General features: G+C 36.1%; 1 protein-coding gene across 2 annotated transcripts; it reads left to right on the forward strand.

The window, feature by feature from the left end:
* Positions 1-968: 968 nt before the first annotated feature.
* Positions 969-19,894, forward strand: RGS10 (regulator of G protein signaling 10). Of its 2 annotated transcripts, XM_026669820.2 has the most exons (6): positions 969-1,297; positions 10,670-10,788; positions 12,229-12,315; positions 14,590-14,733; positions 18,356-18,423; positions 18,612-19,714. In XM_026669820.2, coding segments are annotated over exons 1-6 (633 nt in total). In that variant the 5' UTR covers positions 969-1,083; the 3' UTR covers positions 18,613-19,714. The 2 variants fall into 2 exon arrangements, with proteins under 2 accessions (XP_026525605.2, XP_026525596.2); XM_026669811.2 differs by lacking the exon at positions 18,356-18,423 and having other exon boundaries at positions 977-1,297; positions 18,612-19,894.
* Positions 19,895-21,824: the final 1,930 nt, after the last annotated feature.

The following is a 21,824-nucleotide window of genomic DNA, read 5'->3' on the forward strand; positions in this document are numbered from 1 at the left end:
CAAAATGGGGGTACTGCGTCTATCCTTGCTCTACATGGTCTCTCAGCGACTTTCAATACCATCAACCATAATATCGTTTTGGTACTGAGTGGCACAATATTGGAACATTCTCTTCTTTCCTTAGGAGCGATACCAGTCAGTGTTGATTGTAGTTGTTTGATGAGGTAAAACAACTGTTGTGTGTATGTATTGTACATAAAGTCAACACACCTTAGAAATACAATGTTCTAAGAAGTTTTATCCTTTTCCTTTTCTGTCAATATTTATTCATTTCTGGGGACTCTAACTATTAAAGTGCACTCTTCAGTATCACTTGGATGTTATGGTAGCTACTGTGTTATTTTAAAAATCTTTTAGAAATCTTATTTCATTTTTGACCTTGCTTCAAAAGGAGCAACAGTATATTTTATCTCATATTGTAAGCAATCATACAAGCAATATTTATTTATCTTAAATTCTGGTTAGCTGCAAGAAAAGTATGCAGTAATCATGTTTCCATTATATTTAATGCTTACAGGATCTTTTAGTTTTACCACAGATGTAGGAAGTATACCTCTTATAAAATGCAGCCATCTAAATTAGCTAGCAAAATACTGCTGCAATGATATATCTTTCCCATCTGTAATTGCTTAAATGAGCACGCTCAGTTGTCTTCGGGGCAATTTTAATTTACGACAGTTTCGTTTACTTTATTTCGCAACTCAAGTCTACAGTTCCGTACGGCTTCCATGAAGGCAATGTACCTAAGCAAACCGCGGAGAAAGTGCATCGTCTCGGCAGACCGTTTCGACCTGCCATTGACATGCACCGTCCTACCCACCGCTATCCCGTGAACCCATCAGGCCGTTAAGACGCGTGTTCAAAGAGATTCGCGTGCAGACGTTTAACGCTTTCATAAACTATAAGCGGTGGAGACCCGCCAGATCTATCGAAGATTGAATGGCAGAGGCGCCTCAAAAACTTCAACGTGGGCCGGAACGCTAGCAAGCCGGGCCCAAAGACCACTCCTTCCCGCCAAATATAAGGCGGGCCGAGCTTTCCATTCAGCCGCGACTGGCTCCCAGCCCGTCTTCTCCCGCGGAGATGAGAGCGGGCGTGACGCGCGCCAGAGATGATTGCGCTCCCAGGGCCGCGCCAGGCGCCTCCCATAAGCAGCGAGGTGGAGGGCGCTTGCCGAGAGCGCGCTTCAGGCTGAGGGGATACGCCTCCTTTCCCCCAGACTCTTCGCAGGGCTGCTCACCGCCGGCGATGTTCACCAGGGCGGTGAGCAGACTCAGCAGAAAGCGGCCTCCATCAGGTATGAGGGGCCGTTAGAGCGGGTGGGGGATTGCTGACATGTTGCGGATAGTGAGAGATGTGTTGATGATGGGTTGGAAAGAAAACGCGACAGTCCCAGCCTTGCAGCATGGGCTGTTTTGCTAGTTTTCTTGCAAGCGGGGGGTTCGGATCAGGGTAGGTTTGCAGTTTGCAAAGTGGCTTTTTTCGGTGCGAAAAAGAGGTGGATTAGCACTCCTGGGCTTGACTCGCCGGCTGCTAAGTTTGCTCTTCTGGTTCATTATTGCTATTTTTTATATAAAAATATAAAAATATTTCAGATTTATGATTGCTAGGTTTTTTTTCCATCCCGCTTTTTTTTCGCTCTCTGAAGTCAGCAAACGCAAGGGGAAGTCTTGCACCCGAAAGAGGAAGGCTGAGGAGGCTTGCCATTTGGCAGGGTGGGATTTTCAGACCGACTGGTACAAACGAGTCAGAAAAAAAGGAAGAGGGAAAGAGACAAGCACGCACTGAGGAGCTGAGAGCTCTTGCATAGTCTTGCATAGTTAAAGATACCGAAATGGTTTCAGGAGCATGCAAGAAATGCAAGATAAAAATGAGACTCTACTCTTTTCCTTGTGAATCAAACAGATTGGATTGCTCCTCCAGACGGGGAAATATCCCATTAATGTTATATTTCTCGGAATAGTCAGCACGAATCAGAAAGGTAATACAAAATAATACAGCGAAGAGCAGACGCTGGCTCCTGTTGAGGCAGCTTCAGTTCACTTTTATTTTTGTTCAATTCCTGGAGTTCCATCTTTTTATGCAAATCAATTTTGCAGTATGAAAATATTTAGAGATGAAGGAATTATTCCAGGAATGATGGAATAATTTTCCACATCCCGGATACAGAATAGTACTGTTCTGCATGGAAAATAATATGTTTCATATCCCAAATTAAAAAGTCCAGCCATTCTCAAGATTGCGTTCTCAGGATTCTGTTGAACTTTGTAAAAGTTGAATGCATCAGTTTGTTTTGAATAGCTTGAAACAATGAACCTTTAACAATAATACTGGATATTGGAAGTATTTATTCAGTATTTATCTGCACATCCTGGATTTCATATCTTTGTTTATAAATTACTGTATTTTTCATCCAATGGTGGAAATGATATGTGCTTTGATTTTAACATGATCTGTTCTAGGATCCCTGAATATGATCATTGAAACCCCAAAAAAGTAAATCTGGCTGGGAAGTAGTTACTTGGAAAGTATTTATATACAGCATTTTAACAATATGGATTTATTATCTATTTTAAGCTAAAGTTTAAGCTAATCTTTGTTTGCCATGATTTGGATGAGAGCAACAGGAAATCTCCAGGATATAGTTTGGACTGCAAACAAAAAAAAAAAAGTTTCCTAAAAGAAGACAACATCAAGCTACTTCTGTATTGCTGCAAAACATTACCTGTGACCCTAAATTATCACCAGAAATCACTCAGTTTGATGGAGACTTTACCTTTTGCTTCTGAAAAGTTACTGTCCATTACTGAACTGTCTGTAGTATGCAAGACATTTCTTCATTTTTGTCTGTGGAGCATATATCAGGACAAGTAACCTTAAATAAGATCCATTCTTATTTAGATTTCCAGAAAACTTTTCTGAGTTATGAAGGTGGTTATTATTTCTACGATCTTTTCTTTAGTCTCAGTGATTTATTCTGCAGCCTGTCTTTATTTCAAATACTTAATTATTCTGGTTGTGGTTCTCTGAATCTTTTTCCACTTACTATAATTTTTAGGTCCAGATTGGTTTTCCTGTTCCCAAATACCAAACTTAGATAAAAAAACATCGTTTTTTTTTGGAAATAATAGAGATCACATAATTTACTCATAAATATTCAGTGATCTGACAAATTATATAGTTTAGTTTAGTCAAGTTAAATTATAGCAATGCAGTAACTTATAAGTAACGGTTGGGCTGCTGTAGCTGAAAGGTGTTGAAGATAAATCATAGGGCATCAGTATTGCTTGGTGAAAAAAATGTGTAATTTTAACCTGGTTTATTTCTTGTTACACAGGGGCTTCTTGCCTGAAAATGTTTCTTATCTATTGTGTACCTATATAACATCTAAATTTCTGTATGTTTTTAGTTAAAAGTTGAAACCTATGATTCCAAAGAAAATGATTTCAGCAAATCTACAGATTTAAAACACGAATTACAGAAATATGTACTTTAGAAGCAGATACAGGTAGACATCAACTTATGACCACTTGCTTAACAACCATTCAAAATTATCACAGCCTAGAAAGGATGCTTTACAACTCATAAAGCACTCCTGGTTGTCGTAAAATGTGCTTAATCCCCTAAAATCAGATGACTGCATTTTGGGAGTTTGGCTAAAGGCTCATCTTTAAGAAGGGTTATGGTATTCTGTGATCACATGACCACAATACCAGTTTCTGGTATTTTTTGCCATTTGGAAGACGGTGTTTGCCCTTATGACCACCATGTTTTCTCAACCCCACAGCAGATTTGCTCAAAAAGGCAAAAAAAAAAGTTATAAAATGCGGTCCATGTGGTTGTCTTTACTTAACATCCGGAATGACTTATGACCAGAAATACAATCCCAATTGTGGTCATAAGTCAAGGATTGTCTCAAGTATTTAAAAAATTGCATGTTAAAATTAAATAAACCTGACTATGGAAAGTAACGTTTCTTTGTTTCTGGGCCCTGGATTATTTTCATGTTCGATTGTTACTTTCAAGCTTCAGTTTATTTCAAGCAATAAAATGTGTTTCTATGATTGTAAATAGATGTTATGGTTAAGACATTTGTTTTGGATAAATATGCATTGTATGTTTGATAAATATATATATCATGTTTCATATGTGGGTGTAATTTTACCACTTTTCTGCAAATTGCAGAGGTAGTTGTGAATAGAGAGTGAAATATTGTGCAAGTTATGTTAGCAATAAAGATTGTAGCTAGTCTGTTTTATAACTTAAATAAAGTAGAGGTCTTATTTAGACAACAAAAGCAAAGGGACAAAGCTGTTTACGCTAATTGAGTAGGATATATATTTTATTTCCGCTGAAAGCAGTGGGACAAATTCATCTGATTAGGAGTCCAACAAGTAGTATTAACTAGTTGTCTATTTGTTTGCTTGTTAATTGATGTTGCAGAGGAAAAAAATCAGAGATGATATGCTAAAACTGCTTAAACATAGGATTTAATAGGAAGCTCAGATGACATCTTCCATTTGGAACGCGCCCATGTTTTTATATTGCTTCTTTTATTTCTTACCACAAAGTGGGTGGGGAGGAGGAGAAAAGATAGGCAGAATAACTGCAGAGTGCCTGCAGAGAAACAAAAGCAACCAAAGTGTACTTTAATTATTTAAATAGTTCGCTGAGCTGAAAGCTCTGAGATTCTTCCCCAGGGTTCTAAAATTCAGTTGTATCTAGTAATAACCATAACTCATTGAACATTCTACACCAGGATTGCCCTGTTATTGTATTATATTAGTTTTTCGGACTTTACTCTGATTATGAGCTACTAAGAATCTGGCTTAATAAAGCAGCAGATGAAACTAATTGATTAATTTATGATAGATTCTCTCCCCTCCCCCACCAAAATTAGATTAGCGCCATCCCTTTGACATACTCAAAAGCTTTCAAGATCTGGTTGTCCATTTTGAATACATATCAGAAAGAGAAACCTTGAGAGTTCACAAGGTTGATACTATATGGAACAAAACTGTGACCGAATCTGGATGTTCTGCTTTGGATACCATGTGGCTTCTTCCTAAAAGGTAACAAGGAAAACCTGTTGTAAAGCCCAATTACAAATCAAACATTTGTCATTTTTAGTAAAAACAAGCTAATGTACATCTAGAAAAATGTTCTGTCCCATAGTTATGGCTGCAGTTTTTTCCGAAATAAATGCTGGCTCCCCGCCAAAAAAGATCTTTTTTTTGGAGATTAAACAAAAACTGGACATTTCCCTCAGAAAATGGTCAGTGGACATTTCCCTCAGAAAATCAAAAACTAGCTCTAAATAAAACATGAACCATTTCATTAAATCACAGTTCTTGGCATTCAGGAATTGTTCAATAGAAAAATAAAGTAAATAATCAGGAAGTCTTAAACGGGGTTGCCAGAAAGCTATCCTGGATGCAATAAGAATGGAGAAGCACTGGTGCTTTTCATGTATCTGCTGCCATTTAATGATTATCCAGATTTTTTTCAGTTCTGTTGTGGTAGCCCAAGCCTTACAAGTATTAAATGCGGCTAGTCATCTTTGACAAGAATATTTCAGTTCTGTGTGTTAGGTATAACATTGATACCTAATATATGGTTTGGGTGAATAAATATATAAAACTTAGATATCATGGTTTAAGTGCTTATCACTTTAAGCACAATGCTGCAGGCAATTAGCCGATTAAGGGTGCGGTTAGAAGTTACAATATAAGGAAGCATTAGAAGCTGGAAAGCTTACTGCGACTAACTGTGTCTTACTGCGACTAACTGTGTCTTACTGCGACTAATTGTGAGTGCCTGTGACTGAACTGTTCTTGTTTGCTACTGTTTGCTGATTTACTGCGTAATTCTACTGTTCTACTGTTTGAACTTCTTGCTGAATATCCAGCGTTTGTTCCTCTGGAGAGAGGCACCGGAGGAGGAGAAGATATCTTTATCGGCTGATAAAGATATTGCAAGGACTCTTAACTTGGACTATACTAGTGAGTCTTACTGGATGGAAATACTGTGAATGACTTAATGGACTGAATGACAATGCTTTAAACTCTAAATGGATTAAAAACTATTTAAACTACAAAGAAGTGTTTGTGTTCAGTGTGTGTATACTCTGGGCCCTTCCACTCTCGTTTGGCTGCCTGGCTTGACTACTGCTGCAATACTCTGCTAGGGTTAATCCCCAAACACTAACATTGGTTATGGGCCCAGCAGCATAGTCTAACTAACCAGGATATAGCAGAGAGAGTTGGTGTGAGTTGCACATTACTGTAAAAAAACAAACTGTTTTAATTAGTTTAAAAATAGTCAAAATATCTGAAGAGTAATGGCACAAGTAAATTTGTCACAACTGTCCATGATATCCAGGCTGGATGGAACAAACTATGTTTCATGGTCAATGAAATGTAGTTTACTTCTACGCAGAGAAGGATTGTGGGACATTATAGCAAACCCACCAGATGTGAGTAGCTGGGATCCTGCTGATGATGATGATAAAGAAAAGTTACAAGACTTTAAACTGAAGAATGAGCAGGCTTTATGCATCATAGGACTGACTCTCTGTGATCAGCAGCTTGTCCATATTCGTGGAGAAGAAAATGCTGCAAACTGCTGGGAGAACCTCAGGAAGATTTATGTTCGGGACAGTGTAGGAGCACATATAAATCTTACACGGAAGCTTTTTCGAACGCATCTTCAGAGGAATGGAGATATGTTAGTTCATTTAAACTGTATGAAGAGCATTTTTCAAGAATTGCAAGAAAAAGAGCTTATATTTAATGAACTGCAACAAGTCTACATCATATTATCTTCATTAGATCAAAGCTATGATGAATATGTGACTTCGTTAGAGGTATTGCCAAAAGAAAGCCTCTCATTAACCGACATAACAGGCAGGCTATTAGAAGAAGCCAGAAGAAGGCGTGAGCGTGACGAGCTGAGAGAAGATAAGAAAGAAGAGAAATTATCTTCAAAGCTTGAAAGAAACCAGATTAGCAAAGTACAGCACCTGGAAGAAGATAATTTATCTTCAACAGCATACACAATTAAAAAGTGTTTTAATTGTGGAGGCAGAGGACATTTGGCAAGATTCTGCAAAAAGAGAAAAGCCAGAATGTAAAAAGCCAAAGAAAGCATTTGAACTAGCCACGTTTAGCAACTCTGATGTGAAGAATGATATATGGGTGGTTGACAGTGGCGCATCCCACTGCATCACAAGAGATAAGACAAAATTTATAAAAATGTCTAAAAGCTCTCAACATATATCTCTTGCCAATGGCTGGAATCTTAAAGCGAAAGGTGAAGGTTTTGCTCATTGTCCGTGCATAAACCAGGATATAAAAATGTTGTATGTACCGCAACTAATGTTTAATTTGCTTTCAGTAAGGGTATTAGATAAATTAGGTTATGTAATTACTTTTAAAGATAATAATTGCATAATTGAAAAAAGATAACAAAAGGGTAACTGCAGCTTTAAATGGAACATTATATGTCTTAGACAATAGTAAGAAAGGGGAGGCACAAACTGTATTTAATAATATAAAGCCTCATAATGAATGTATCCATTTATTGCATAGGCGTTTGGGGCATGTAAATTTTAAAATGCTAAAACGTACAGTTGAGTTATCTGAAGGAATAAGGTTAAAACCTTGTGATAAATATTTGCGTTGTAATGTTTGCTGTGAAGATAAGAGCAAAGTATTGCCTGCAAATAGGCTAAATGGTTTCAAAACAAAAGAACCTTTAGAAGTGGTATTTGCAGACATCATAGGTCCAAAGAAACCCAGTATGGGGGTGCTAGATATATACTGAGCATTCTGGACCATTATTCTAGATATGGGTTTTGCTATTTAATGAAAAGCAAAACTGAAACATATCAACATTTTTCAATTGGCTTAGGTTTGCTGGAAAGAAAGTCTAAACGACAACTGATAACCCTGGTGACAGATAATGGTACGAATTTATTAATAACAAATTTCAGAACAGACTTAAGATAGCTGGAATAGAGCATAAGAAGTCTGCTCCTATACAGGCCAGAACATAACGCTTTTATTGAAAGAAGAGGCCAAACACTACAGGCAATGGTTAGAACAATGTTAAATGATTCTGGGTTACCTGATTCTTTGTGGGGGAGGCTACAATGTGTGCTAATAACATATTGAACAACGTTGTTAACACAACAACAGGTGAAATACCATTCACCAGGTGGCATGGCAGGAAGCCTGACCTAAGTTACCTGCACACATTTGGTGCACCAGCATGGGTGCATATTCCTGCACAACCTTATGCGGATGCTAGCTTTGCATCAGAAAGAGACACTAGAAAGTCGACTTCAGGAACAGCCATAATGCTGGGTAAGACATTAATAGGCTGGAAGTCAATAAGACAACAGCATATAAGTTTGTCTACTATGGAGGCAGAATTCTCCTGTTTATCACTGTTATGTACAGAATTAATAATGTATAAACAAATGTTAATTGATATAGGTATAACTGGATTATCCTATAATTATACATGAAGATAATCAGGCAGCAATTCAAATGGCCACAAATATTGCAGTAAAAACAAGGAGCAAGCATACAGATCTAAGATACCTAAACGTGAGACAATCTGTAAGAAGTAAGATGATTCAGCTAGAGTACTGTATGTCGGAGGACAATTTAGCCGATAATTTTACTAAAGCCCAGGGTGCCAGTAAGCACCAGGAGAGTTGTGAAAACTATGGGGTTAGATTGTAAAGGTATTATATATTTATTTCACCCAAAGGGGAGTATGTTAGGTATAACATTGATACCTAATATATGGTTTGGGTGAATAAATATATAAAACTTAGATATCATGGTTTAAGTGCTTATCACTTTAAGCACAATGCTGCAGGCAATTAGCCGATTAAGGGTGCGGTTAGAAGTTACAATATAAGGAAGCATTAGAAGCTGGAAAGCTTATCTGCGACTAACTGTGTCTTACTGCGACTAATTGTGAGTGCCTGTGACTGAACTGTTCTTGTTTGCTACTGTTTGCTGATTTACTGCGTAATTCTACTGTTCTACTGTTTGAACTTCTTGCTGAATATCCAGCGTTTGTTCCTCTGGAGAGAGGCACCGGAGGAGGAGAAGATATCTTTATCGGCTGATAAAGATATTGCAAGGACTCTTAACTTGGACTGTACTACTGGATGGAAATACTGTGAATGACTTAATGGACTGAATGACAATGCTTTAAACTCTAAATGGATTAAAAACTATTTAAACTACAAAGAAGTGTTTGTGTTCAGTGTGTGTATACTCTGGGGCCCTTCCACTCTCGCTTTGGCTGCCTGGCTTGACTACTGCTGCAATACTCTGCTAGGGTTAATCCCAAACACTAACACTGTGTCTATGGAGATTCTCAATCATTCAGGTCAAAAGTGCTTTCTCAGAAGGCAACTGGAGTTTCTTGGCTGGATGAGAAGCGAAACATTTTAAGGAAAAAAACCAGGAAAGTCCAGTTGCCTTTTGAAAAAGCACTTTATGGGTTTCAGTTTTGTATTAACAGAATCACAGAATTGGGAGGGACATAGAGTTGGCAGGGGCTGGCTTGGGTCCTCTTGATAGCAACATCAAATTCTGGAATTCCCTTTCTGTAGAACCACTGTTGATTTGACTTATAGCCAAAACATGCATTCTATGTGATCACGAAGAGTCAACACCAACTTGATTGCACATAGTAGTTGTACAAAAATAGCTCCAAAAATGAATTCTGAAAATGTCATAGATAATTCATAATAGTCAAATGAAGTCTGAGGAGGAATGGATATTTCAAAATGTTAAGGGTACACATTCAGGAAAAATTGGAAGGGAAAGGTTATGCTGGAAAGTTGTAATTGTAAAAATTACACTACTGTATTTTGTTGAAGGTTTCATCCAATTTAGTTATTTCTACAACTTTCAAATAAAAACAAAATATTAAGAATGTTTGTTTTACTTTTAAATATTTTTAACCCAGTAAATTCTAGAATGATAACAAGTAAACAGTCTGTTTTTCCTTTAATTTGAATCTTTTTACATATTTTAGTGTGCAAATTTCTTTAAAATTCAGTATTATTCCCATTTTCTTCCAAATAGAAAACATATTTAAAACATATGGATGTGTATTTATGTAGCTGTTCTGCTTTAAATTCTCTTTTAGGAAATATTCCAACTTGTTTACAAGGCAAATATTTAATATCTAACACTATTGCCTTTTTAAAGCTCCTTGAATAGGTCTACCTACTTTTATAAACTTGGAAAAAATGATATCTTAGTCACATTCAATAAACTCACTATCTTATATATGCCATATAAGCATGTTTACTCATTTGGATATTATATAGTGTTGCTTTATAGCTTTGCTGTGGGTAATATAAAACAGGAAAACATAATTAGTGCAGAAATATGACATTACTTTATATCAAGTAAGATTATATTCATATTATATTTTTCTACCCTTTGAACTTGAATCCTGAAATTTGTAGTTAATTGTGGATTAAATGACTGACATCAAAATATATTTATCTTTGTTGGTTATCTTCTTCAAAACTGCAAATTAATTGAGGTGTGTCACAGCCTTTTAATAGAGATAGAAACAGTTCTGCAGCTATAAGTTTAAATAGACAAACATAATTTACTTTCTTTTTCAGAAATAACTGACAATGATAGCAAGCCATGTAGTAGCCATCAGATCCTCAATGGAACCACAAGATGGGCTCAGTCATTGGAAAGTTTGCTAGAAGATCCAGAAGGTGTAAAAAAATTTAGGGTTCGTATCTTAATTATTACTTACAGCACAAACCTAAATTCACCATTACATGAATTAACAATATGCAAGTTATTTATTTTGAGAGTCTTGAGTGTATTTAGTGGCACGGAGAAAGATGTGTGAATTTCATATTCATGATTGTTGAAGTGTTAAATAAGTGTGCAAGCTTATGTAAACAGGAGTGTGACACATTTGCCTGAAAGCCATCGCTAAGCCTCTACACTAATTCTAATACTCTTGTCAAGGTTGCATGAAAACGACTAGAAAAAGTTGTACTATAAAGTTATACTACGAAGTATAATATAAGATTTTAGGACCCAGGTGCAGAACTCTTAGTACCTGACCTTTGAATGACAATGAAGGTTGCATTCCAAAGAAAAGTGCAGGAAGAAGGGTAGTATGCTGCCATTTCCTGGTTTTAAATCTTGTCATCTTATGAGACAGAAGACATACACAGGTAGTCCTTGACATACAGGCATTCATTTAGTGACTGTTCAAAGTTTCAATGTCACTGAACAAATTGACTTAGGACTGTTTTTCACATGACAATTATAACGTCACTATGGTCACTATCAAAATTCGGATATTTGGTAACTATTTCATATTTATGATGGTTACAGAGTTCCAGGTTCATGTGATTACCTTTTGCAACCTTCTGACAAGCAAAGTCAATAGGGAAATCAGCTTTAGTAAACAACTAACTTACTAACTTAATTGCAGTGTTTCACTTAACAACTGTAGCAAGGAAGGTCGTAAAATGGGTCAAAATTCACTTCACTCAGTTGTAGTTATTAGTTGAGAACTACCTTTTTTAAAAATTGCCCTTGTTTTCTGAAAAGTTTTATCTGATAGACAATGGCCCTAACTCTGCTCACTTTTAGGAAATATGTTGATATCTGACTTTTTCTTTAGGAATTAGAGGCCACGTGAGTGCTTTCCCCTTTGGTTGTTTCATTAAGTACTTGGTCACCATTTTTCTATCTTTTATTTATATATTATATATATTTTAATGTTATTTATATTTTTGGCTTAATTGTTTTTTGTTGTCATATGCTGCCTAGAATTGGTATTGCATAACTTTGGCAGCCTTATAAATGTGGTTATGAATAATAATAAAGTTTAAATAAAGTAAAGTTGTTCCTGAAAAAAATTGTTACCCGTAATATGAATAATCTCTCGTGATTCCATTTTTCCAGTAATGCCATAATAACAATTGCAGTTTGGTAACAACCTTTGAAGAGGTTCTGAGCATTGAAGCCAGATATTCAAGAAAGCAGCATGTTGCTTCAGACTCACACTTTGTACACAGATATTTAAGAGTTTGTAATTGAATTTGCAAGAAAATCTTTTTCTTTATATGAAAACTTTAAATGAAAGTAATAAAGGCTGACTACTAATTTATGGTACTTTATTTTAATAGCTTCTTTTCCCCCTTACCAGGACTTTTTAAAGAGAGAATTTAGTGAAGAAAATGTTTTATTCTGGCAAGCTTGTGAAGAGTTTAAGAAGATACAAGATGAAAAACAGGTATTGACTCCAAAATCAAGCAGAACACAGATGAACTTCACTTGATATGAACATACGTAGAAAACAATGCAATCTACATCTATAATAATAATTACAGCACACAAAACTGATTCAGATGGGAAGTGATCAAGAAATCCCAAAAATATAATGATTGTTGAGATTATGGTGGTTCATCAAGGATTTTTTTCCTTTGCTACTTGTTTACTGGATTGCATGTTAAAATGACTTTAAAACTACCATATGTTTTTCTAGAATTTTCTTACTATTGTTTTCCTTTTGACCAGTGCTGTCTGATTTAAGAAGAAGTAAACTCAATTTTATGTTATATTTCTCTGGGAAATAAACTGAAATATAAAGAACTGATTTCATATTTTTGCCAATTCAATTTTTACTATGTAACCCTGTAAAAATAAAAAAATGTTTTTAAAATAAAAAAGCATTATTTTGGAAATGCTGCTTAAAGTAGGATTTCTCAACTTTTAAGAAGTGTGGGTTTCAGTTCAGTTTCCAACATGCTGAAAATTGAAGTGCTCACGTTTTAACGTTACCAAGTTTAAGAAACCTAGCCTAGATGAATGACGTTAAAATCAGTGATCGCCAACCGGTGGGTTGCAGCCCACTGGTGGGCTGTGAGAAAATTTTGGTGTGTCGCAGAGAAATGTCATCCCCAGAACAACCCCCAAAGCAATTAGTCCAAGCTGTGCAGGATCACAAGGCTGTGCTGCCCACATATGTCCATGGGAACACAAGGCTTGTGTCACATTGTGAACAACATGAGGTAGTGAGGGGAAGGGGGAAATGGTGGAGGGAGGGAACTTGTCCCACGCGTCCCGCCTGGCCACCAGGCTGCTTCTTTCCACTTCTTCTTTTGGCTGCATGCAAGGAAAGCAGCAAAAATCTTTCTCTCCCCCAAACTCTGCCAGAAATGAGTCTTTAGGACTCTGCAAGGCATTCTGCTCCAAGAGGCTGCACTGGCAAAGACTCATTTCTGGTGGAGGCTTCTGCTGCTTTCCTTGCATGAAGGCAAAAGTCTCTCTCTCTTTCTCTCTCTCCCCCTGAAAACGGAGCTGGAAACGGTATCCTGCGATCCCAAATAAAGATTGATTGATCGGTAGGAAAACGGGGTAGGGAATTTTCCTGCAGACTTTTTTTGGGATTTTTCCAGGTTCTCAGACGGGGTGGGAGGATGTGAGGGACCTGTGTGTATGTGTGTTTGTTTATTTGTGTGTGTGTGTGTGTTAGAGAGAGAGAGAACATCACCAGCCCTCCGAGGTTAGATCAGATTTCTCTCTCTCTCTCTCCCACCAATGACAGCAAGCCACTGTTAGTCAAAATTCATATTAGTGGTCCACGGCATTTAAAATTATGAATTTGGTGGTCCCTGAGGTCCAAAAGGTTGGCAACCCCTGGTCTAAATATCTTGATACCAGCAAGCAGTGACATGAAATTTGTTGGAGTATATACTAGTTTTCTAGAAATGAGCATGTGATGGCTTGCATAACAAGATAGTCTCATAAAAGATGAAGATGTATGATTAAGAGATAAAGATAAAGAACAGCAATCTGGTTGATCAAGTTGTAGATAAAGTGCTGATTTCAGAACTGCACATAGCAAGAAGCAAGATGAATGTTAATATGATTCCGTAATTACACCATACTACTTCATATTCAACTTCTGTTTTTTGTTAACTCTACAAAGGACAATTATGAGTCATGAGGATTCCAATAGGATACAAAATTTGACTTTCTACTTTAGTCGTCATGTTTTTCTTACCATGTAATAATCTTTGTTGTAACAAAAGCTATTGGATGAATCCGCTGCAATCCTTTTTAGTCAAGGAATCAGCTATACGCAACAATTAAGACTGTTTCAAATGACTTTTTTGAATACAAAGCTAGATCATAATCAATGTGGAACTTGGCTTACAAGATTCATAAACCCCAGCTATCACAGCCTATAATTAGTGTTGTAGGATATAACAATGATTACAATAATTTATTGATTATGTTGGCTGTTTATAGTTAGGTTTATTTCTAGAATAGTGTTCTAATCATAGAATACAGTTCTCTTTTCTTTACATTCCTGTAGGTTCCTCTTCCCTTTAATATTGGACAGACTATCTGAAACATGTGTGTGGGACAGGGAGATTTCAGGAGGAAAATTAGGCAATTTTTCTCTGCTTAAGTGGAATAATGTTCAGTTAATACAAAATATTTTAATATTGGTAGTATTGGGCAGTATCTGTACTTAGTGAAGATGTCCTTCTCTTCATAGATGAAAGCAAAGGCAAATGAAATTTACAAACATTTCTTGTCAAATAAAGCTTCTTATCAAGTCAATGTAGAAGGACAATCGCGTTTGGATGAATCAATACTGGAAAAACCTCACCCGCTGATGTTTCAGAAACTTCAAGATCAGGTAAAATTCTGAAACTTAATTATCTTGTGAAAGATGTACATCTTTCCTTTATTTCAAACACTGTATTTGATGACATAATACACTGAATAATTTGTTTGAATTTGTGTTTTTTTAAAATAATTGCTGGTTAAGCATGGCAAAAGTATATTCTAGATAGTTTATTAACTGATTAGTCTTTCACCCATATTCAAAAATACAACAAAAACCAGATACAAGATCCCGTTCTGAGATAAAATAGATAAAAGAAAATACAGCAATAAAATATACATTTGGTAAACACAAAGAATCAATATTCAGATAAAGACATCACTTTTACAGAATACCCCAATCTGTTTGATATGGATTTTTTATCTCAGCTGCCTTAACTACAAACTTAGTAGTTCTGCTCATGATAGCCCAGAAACCAGTGGGTTGTTCTTTCAAGTAGGGATGTTAAATATCTAAATGCAAGAAAAGCATGGCCTTGACAGTCAAACAAAACATGAGCAATATTTTCAATGGCTGGGGCAATGCATATACACAATGAATATTCAAAAGTTGCTGTCCTATCTCTTAAAACCTTGATGCTTTTCCTTTTGGAAGATTCATGCTGACACTGCTTCTATTCATCTGTGCATTTAATATAAATATTTATAAATTACTGCAGTCCTATATATTTTTGTCCACATGATTCTTTGATGAATGCATATTATCACTGTGTACAAATTAATGTTTCCACTGACTCAAAAATATCCCATTTCTTCCATACTTTTCCATCTTTTCTTTCTCTAAGTCTAGATCTATTCTGTCTCAGATTTGAGTATTATCCTATCTTGTCCTCTCCACCCACTCCCTCTCACACACTCCATTATGTCTTGTCACTTTTCATTTATCCATAACTCTCCGATGCATTCACCATCTTGTTGTGGGAACAAAAAAGGAGCAAGCCTGGGTAATTTTACAGGTAACTATCAGGCCTAGTAGTTAAGGCCCCAGGAAACCAGGAAATCTCAAGTTACAGCACTGAAGAAATTACAGAAATATTCAGAATAAAATAATAACCTCTTCAAACATTTAATGTAATTTGCATAATAAATTATCTGTGGGGCTTTATTTTTGGTGCATCTTATTCATCACTGACAGATTTTGACTTTCCAGTAGGCTGCATTAATGTTGTCAGTTGCTCATAGGTTAGACATTCCAGGATGCAACAGTCTGGATTGAGATCTAAGAACAATTAGATGCTATTGCTAGGCATAACAAAGTTAGTGGATTTACTGTGAGATTAAATCAACTGATTATGTGCTAATAAAATGTCCATTTGGCTTATGTTGTCTATAAATAATTCTATTTAAGACTATATTGTTTTGGCATTTTTGCAGCAGCTATATATGGTATAAAAGAACCAACTTTATGTTGACTCCTTAATATGCCCAAAGTTTATTTAAGAATTAATAGCAATATCATTATCAATGGAGTTTATGGCATTATATATTGTACTCAGTATCCTGAAGCATCAGTAATTTATGTAGTACACATGTAATTAAACTTTAATTTATGGAATAATACTGGGAAATGTGGAAAAGGTTGCTGGGTGCAACAATGAAGAGAGAAAGCCTGTGTACGAAGAAAAAATTATATAAGAGAGTGATTGCTACAGAAATGAGGAAAAGAATATAATGATATGGAGAAAAAAGATAGTTGCAAAATGTATAGATAGTCTCAATTACTGACCACTATTTCAGTGACCATTCAAAGTTACAATGATGTTGAAAAACTAGACTTATGACTGGTCCTTAAACTTGAATGAATTAGTTCGGAGGAAAAGAAAGACCAAAAAAGTGACAGGCAGAGTTGATGACATTTTTTAAAAAAAGTGTTATAAGAAAATATAACAAATGTTTGTTCATAAACCAGCATATACAGGTGAAACTCGAAAAATTAGAATATCGTGCAAAAGTTATTTCAATAATGCAACTTAAAAGGTGAAACTAATATATGAGATAGACTCATTACATGCAAAGCAAGATAGTTCAAGCCGTGATTTGTCATAATTGTGATGATTATGGTTTACAGCTCATGAAAACCCCAAATCCACAATCTCAGAAAATTAGAATATTACATGCAATCAATAAAACAAGGATTGTACATAGAACAATATCGGACCTCTGAAAAGTATAAACATGCATATGTACTCAGTACTTGGTTTGGGCCCCTTTTACAGCAATTATTGCCTCAATGCGGAGTGGCATGGAAGTGATCAGCCTGTGGCACTACTAAGGTGTTATGGAAGACCAGGATGCCTCAATAGCGGCCTTCAACTCTTCTGCATTGTTCAATCTCATGTTTCTCATCTTTCTCTTGGCAATGCCCCATAGATTCTCTATGGGGTTCAGGTCAGGCAAGTTTGCTGGCCAATCAAGCACAGTAATCCCACGGTCATTGAACCAGGTTTTGGTGCTTTTGGCAGTGTGGGCAGGTGCCAAGTCCTGCTGTAAAATGAACTCAGCATCCCCATAAAGCTCGTCTGCGGAAGGAAGCATGAAGTGCTCCAAAATCTCCTGGTAGATGGCTGCGTTGACCCTGGACTTAATGAAGCACAGTGGACCAACACCAGCAAATGACATGACTCCCCAAATCAACACAGACTGTGGACACACTGGACTTCAAGCATCTTGCTTGAAGTGTGTGCCTCTCCATTCTTCCTCCAGACTCTGGGCCCTTGGTTTCCAAATGAGATGCAAAAGTTGCTATCATCAGAAAAGAGAACCTTGGACCACTGAGCAACAGACCAGTTCTTTTTTTCTTTAGCCCAGGTAAGACGCTTCTGATGTTGTTTGTTGTTCAGGAGCGGCTTGACAAGAGGAATACGACATTTGAAGCCCATGTCCAGGATCCGTCTGTGTGTGGCTCTTGATGCACTGAGTCCAGCCTCAGTCCACTCCTTGTGAACGTCCCCAACACTTTTGAATGGCCTTTTCCTGACTGTGGTCATCCCTACTTCTTGTGCACCTTTTTCTTCCACACTTTTCTCTTCCACATAACTTTCTATTAATGTGCTTTGATACAGCACTTTGGGAACATCCGACTTCTTTTGCAATTACCTTTTGAGGCTTTCCCTCCTTATGGAGGATGTCAATGATGGTTTTCTGCACAACTGTCAGGTCAGCAGTCTTTCCCATGATTGTAATTCCTAGTGAACCAGACTGAGATACCATTTAAAGGCTCAGGAACCCTTTGCAGGTGTTATGGCTTAATTAGCTGATTAGAGTGGGACACTTTGAGCCTAGAATTTTGAACCTTTTCACAATATTCTAATTTTCTGAGATTGTGGATTTAGGGTTTTCATGAGCTGTAAGCCATAATCATCTCAATTATGACAAATCACGGCTTGAACTATCTTGCTTTGCATGTAATGAGTCTATCTCATATATTAGTTTTACCTTTTAAGTTGCATTACTGAAATAACTTTTGCACGATATTCTAATTTTTTGAGTTTCACCTGTAAACTGGATGGTTTATGTGAAAAAATCACATGGTTAGAAAAGTAGTCTTTCATGTAGTCTTTTGACACATCCTTCAATTATCATTTTATTTGCCACGTTTGAAAAGCATAATCCATAATTGTCTTGCTCGTTTTTAGATTCCACAAGCTATGTGGACTTCAACTCCCAAGATTCTGTGTAGACTTAATGGTGGATATGAATTCTGGTAAATCAATTTCACATACCTGAAGGGAACCATTGATTGGGGAAATCCTGCTAAGGCAACAGAATATTTTCTTTTTAGCACTGTTTTAACAGATTTATTGTTGATTAATTGGGGAGCTCATTTGCAAAACCTTTCTTGTTGTTTGATGCTTAGTTTCAAATAGATTGTATTTTTTTCTTACCATACAGATTTTCAACCTCATGAAATATGACAGCTACAACCGCTTCCTGAAATCAGATACGTTTCTTAGATTGAAGGAAACTGAAGAACAGGAAGAAAATTCACCTGATTCTCAGACTGCAGCAAAAAGAGCTTCTAGAATTTATAATACATGATTATATTCACATATTTGGATACAATCCAAATAACAACAATCCATAGATCAATATTGAGACTACAGTCAAAAGCAAATCAGTACTCAGGAATAATCTTTGTGGTTAACACAGATGCATTTCAGTTTGAATAGTATAGAATCCTATTAGATAAAATTTATCTTTGTTAGCTTCAGTGACTAGTTTCTTGCCAGTGCTTGCTTCTAGATATAATGATCAAGGTACTTATATGACAGCCCTTGAAAGACTGAACAGTTTGTAAGTTCTTGCAAATTACTTATAATTTTTTTAAATAGATTTTCTTATAAATCATTTGGTAGGGATGGGTAATAAATGTAACATTTAAAAGTACGTTTGAAAGTAGAGATAATAAAAGGCAAAGGTTTCTCCTGTTCACTCGTGTCTGACTCTAGGGGGCAGTGCTCATTTCTGTTTCATAGCCAAGGAAGCCAGTATTGTCTGGAGACATTTCTGTGGTCATGTGGCTAGCATGACTGTGCCGAGATGCACGGAAACATTGTTTTCTTTCCACCAAAGTGGTACCTATTTATCTACTTGCATTTGCATGCTTTTCAACTGCTGGTGGGACAAGTAATGGGAGCTCACCCTGTTTTACAGTGCTCAAGTCTTGATACTGGGCCATCAGCTTTCCAGCTGACATGCTCAATGGCTTTAACTGCTGGTCCATTGTGCCCCAGACTTTGAAACCCTCATAGAGTTTTGTCTAACAGACTTTACAAAGTTTTAACTGCTATGTGAATTGGATTAATCATGTCATTTTAGGTACCCAATCCATTGTGCATCAGATCAATATCTATTTGGTTAGGACTTTTGACTTCAAATAGTGCTTCCTGGACCTATTTTATAGTGTGTTTTTTTCTAATTAAAACTAACAAATCTATTTTCAACTCCAGCAGAAGTATCTTTTAAGAAATACCTATATCTTTAAAAAATTCTCAGTAGTAAAATGGACAAATCTCACAACAATTCACCACTGAGATTATGCTACAGAGGCCATTTTCATCTCATCTTTCTTGAAAATATTTTTTTGCAGGAATTATCAATATGGAAATACTCTAGTAAAAATACGGAGTTAATGGAAATGTGGGCCGTGTATGAAGTTTATGGCAAGAAAGAAAGTATCTTTTAAGAAATACCTATATCTTTAAAAAATTCTCAGTAGTAAAATGGACAAATCTCACAACAATTCACCACTGAGATTATGCTACAGAGGCCATTTTCATCTCATCTTTCTTGAAAATATTTTTTTGCAGGAATTATCAATATGGAAATACTCTAGTAAAAATACGGAGTTAATGGAAATGTGGGCCGTGTATGAAGTTTATGGCAAGAAAGAAATGTCAAACATTTAGAAAGAAATTGTGCTTCATTTTGCTGTCCTGTTTTTTAAATCACATTTCAAATATTGATAATGCCAATGAAATGGTATATGTTAGTATGTGTGATATTATTTTATATTTGATTATGCTTGGGGCATTCCTTCTTCATGCTTGGGACTGAAGCGTAGTTTGTTAATATTTTGTCATCTATAGAAAATTGAAGTACAAAAATAATAATGATAATAATATGATTGCAAACCTCAACCAAAAGCCTTACTCTCTATTTTCCAGCTGTAATAGCTGAGGCAAAGAATCTATTTTTAGTTTATTTTTGTTTTAATATTTATTTCACAAAAAATAATTGCAATGTTGTTAAACACAAGGAAACAAATTGGGCCACATGCTTCATTTACAAATTCTGCATGTGAAATGTAATTTTGGCTTACAAATTATTTGCGTTTTTATCTTTATATGGACTACTTTATTGTTCAATTTAACTCTTTAAATATTTGTAAGTTTTGTTTATTTGGGCAAGTAGCACACACGTAATTTTTCTTTCTAGCTTCTTTCTTTAGAAGTTATAAAGTAATAATATATTAGGAAGAGATAAGATGCTTGGGTCAGATTTCAGAACTGACTGTATATACAATAATGATAGCAGCTATATTCTGCTTTCATCTTAACACAGAGAATTGTGATTGAACCAGCAATCAGTTGCTGGTTTATTTGATTCTCCCCCAAATCACTGTATAACCAAGAGTAGCAAATACTAGTATCAAATGATGTGGTGTGTGAACCATCCTAGAAGGAAGAATAAAATGTCCTGGATAAGGCTGAAGCTAACAAAAGTTGGAAGCAAGAGCCTGAGATAAGATAGGATTGCTATAAGATTACAGGTATCGTTAACACTCAAAGCTTAATAAATGAATGGCAAGAAATCTGTTACCATGTAAGGGTGAGAGAGAACCCTATTTCTATTCCCCTAACTGGATTTTTTTTAATTGAATAGCTTAATTTTTAAAATATTTCAAAGTTCTGCTTACCTTCAGACCAGTAGTGCCCTAACTATTAAATATGACCATTTTGTTATTCCCTGCAGTAGCTGATCATCTTCACAAATAGAGCTTCTTTGATACTTGTTTTAAAGTCAACTTGCCTTTCTGAGCTGTGTCCTTGACTCTTCCATTGTAAGCTCCTAAGTGAGGCTTAAGATTAAGAGATTTATTTCAATATTCAAGGTGAATCTCTGAGAGCAAGATCACTTATTCTTTTTCCCAACTCTGTGGAAGGATAAAAGGTATTCAAGAGTTAAGGAGAAAACTATGGCTAATTCTTAGTATATGTGCTGCCGAAGCGAGCACAAAACTATGGCTAATTCTTGATGTCTTCTGGAAAAGTTTCTTCAGAGGATTGAATAGGGCACAAGAGAATTGACCATCTTGTCCAAGTGCTAATCAATAGAAAGGACTTCTTTGAGGAAGTCGAAAAAATAGAAATTTTAGGGAAAGTGTTTATGCAATGTTTGTTTTTTGATTCTAAGGGAAGTGAACTGAGCTAACTGCTTACTAGAACATTTGATAAACTCAGAAACTGCAAATTAAAATTCTGTGGCGGGAGAAGCTTAACCGAAAAATGAAGATGGATGGAAGTTTTTAAAATGGAAATAACTGAAAGCACAATTTAAACAATTCTAATAAGGCATAGAAGCCAATACAGTTCAAAAAGTTTA

This window comes from Notechis scutatus, chromosome 4 (genome assembly GCF_049901735.1).
Source record: "Notechis scutatus isolate UNSWTSFEM ecotype Mainland chromosome 4, rNotScu1.2, whole genome shotgun sequence".
In the NCBI taxonomy this organism is placed as follows: Eukaryota; Metazoa; Chordata; class Lepidosauria; order Squamata; family Elapidae; genus Notechis; species Notechis scutatus.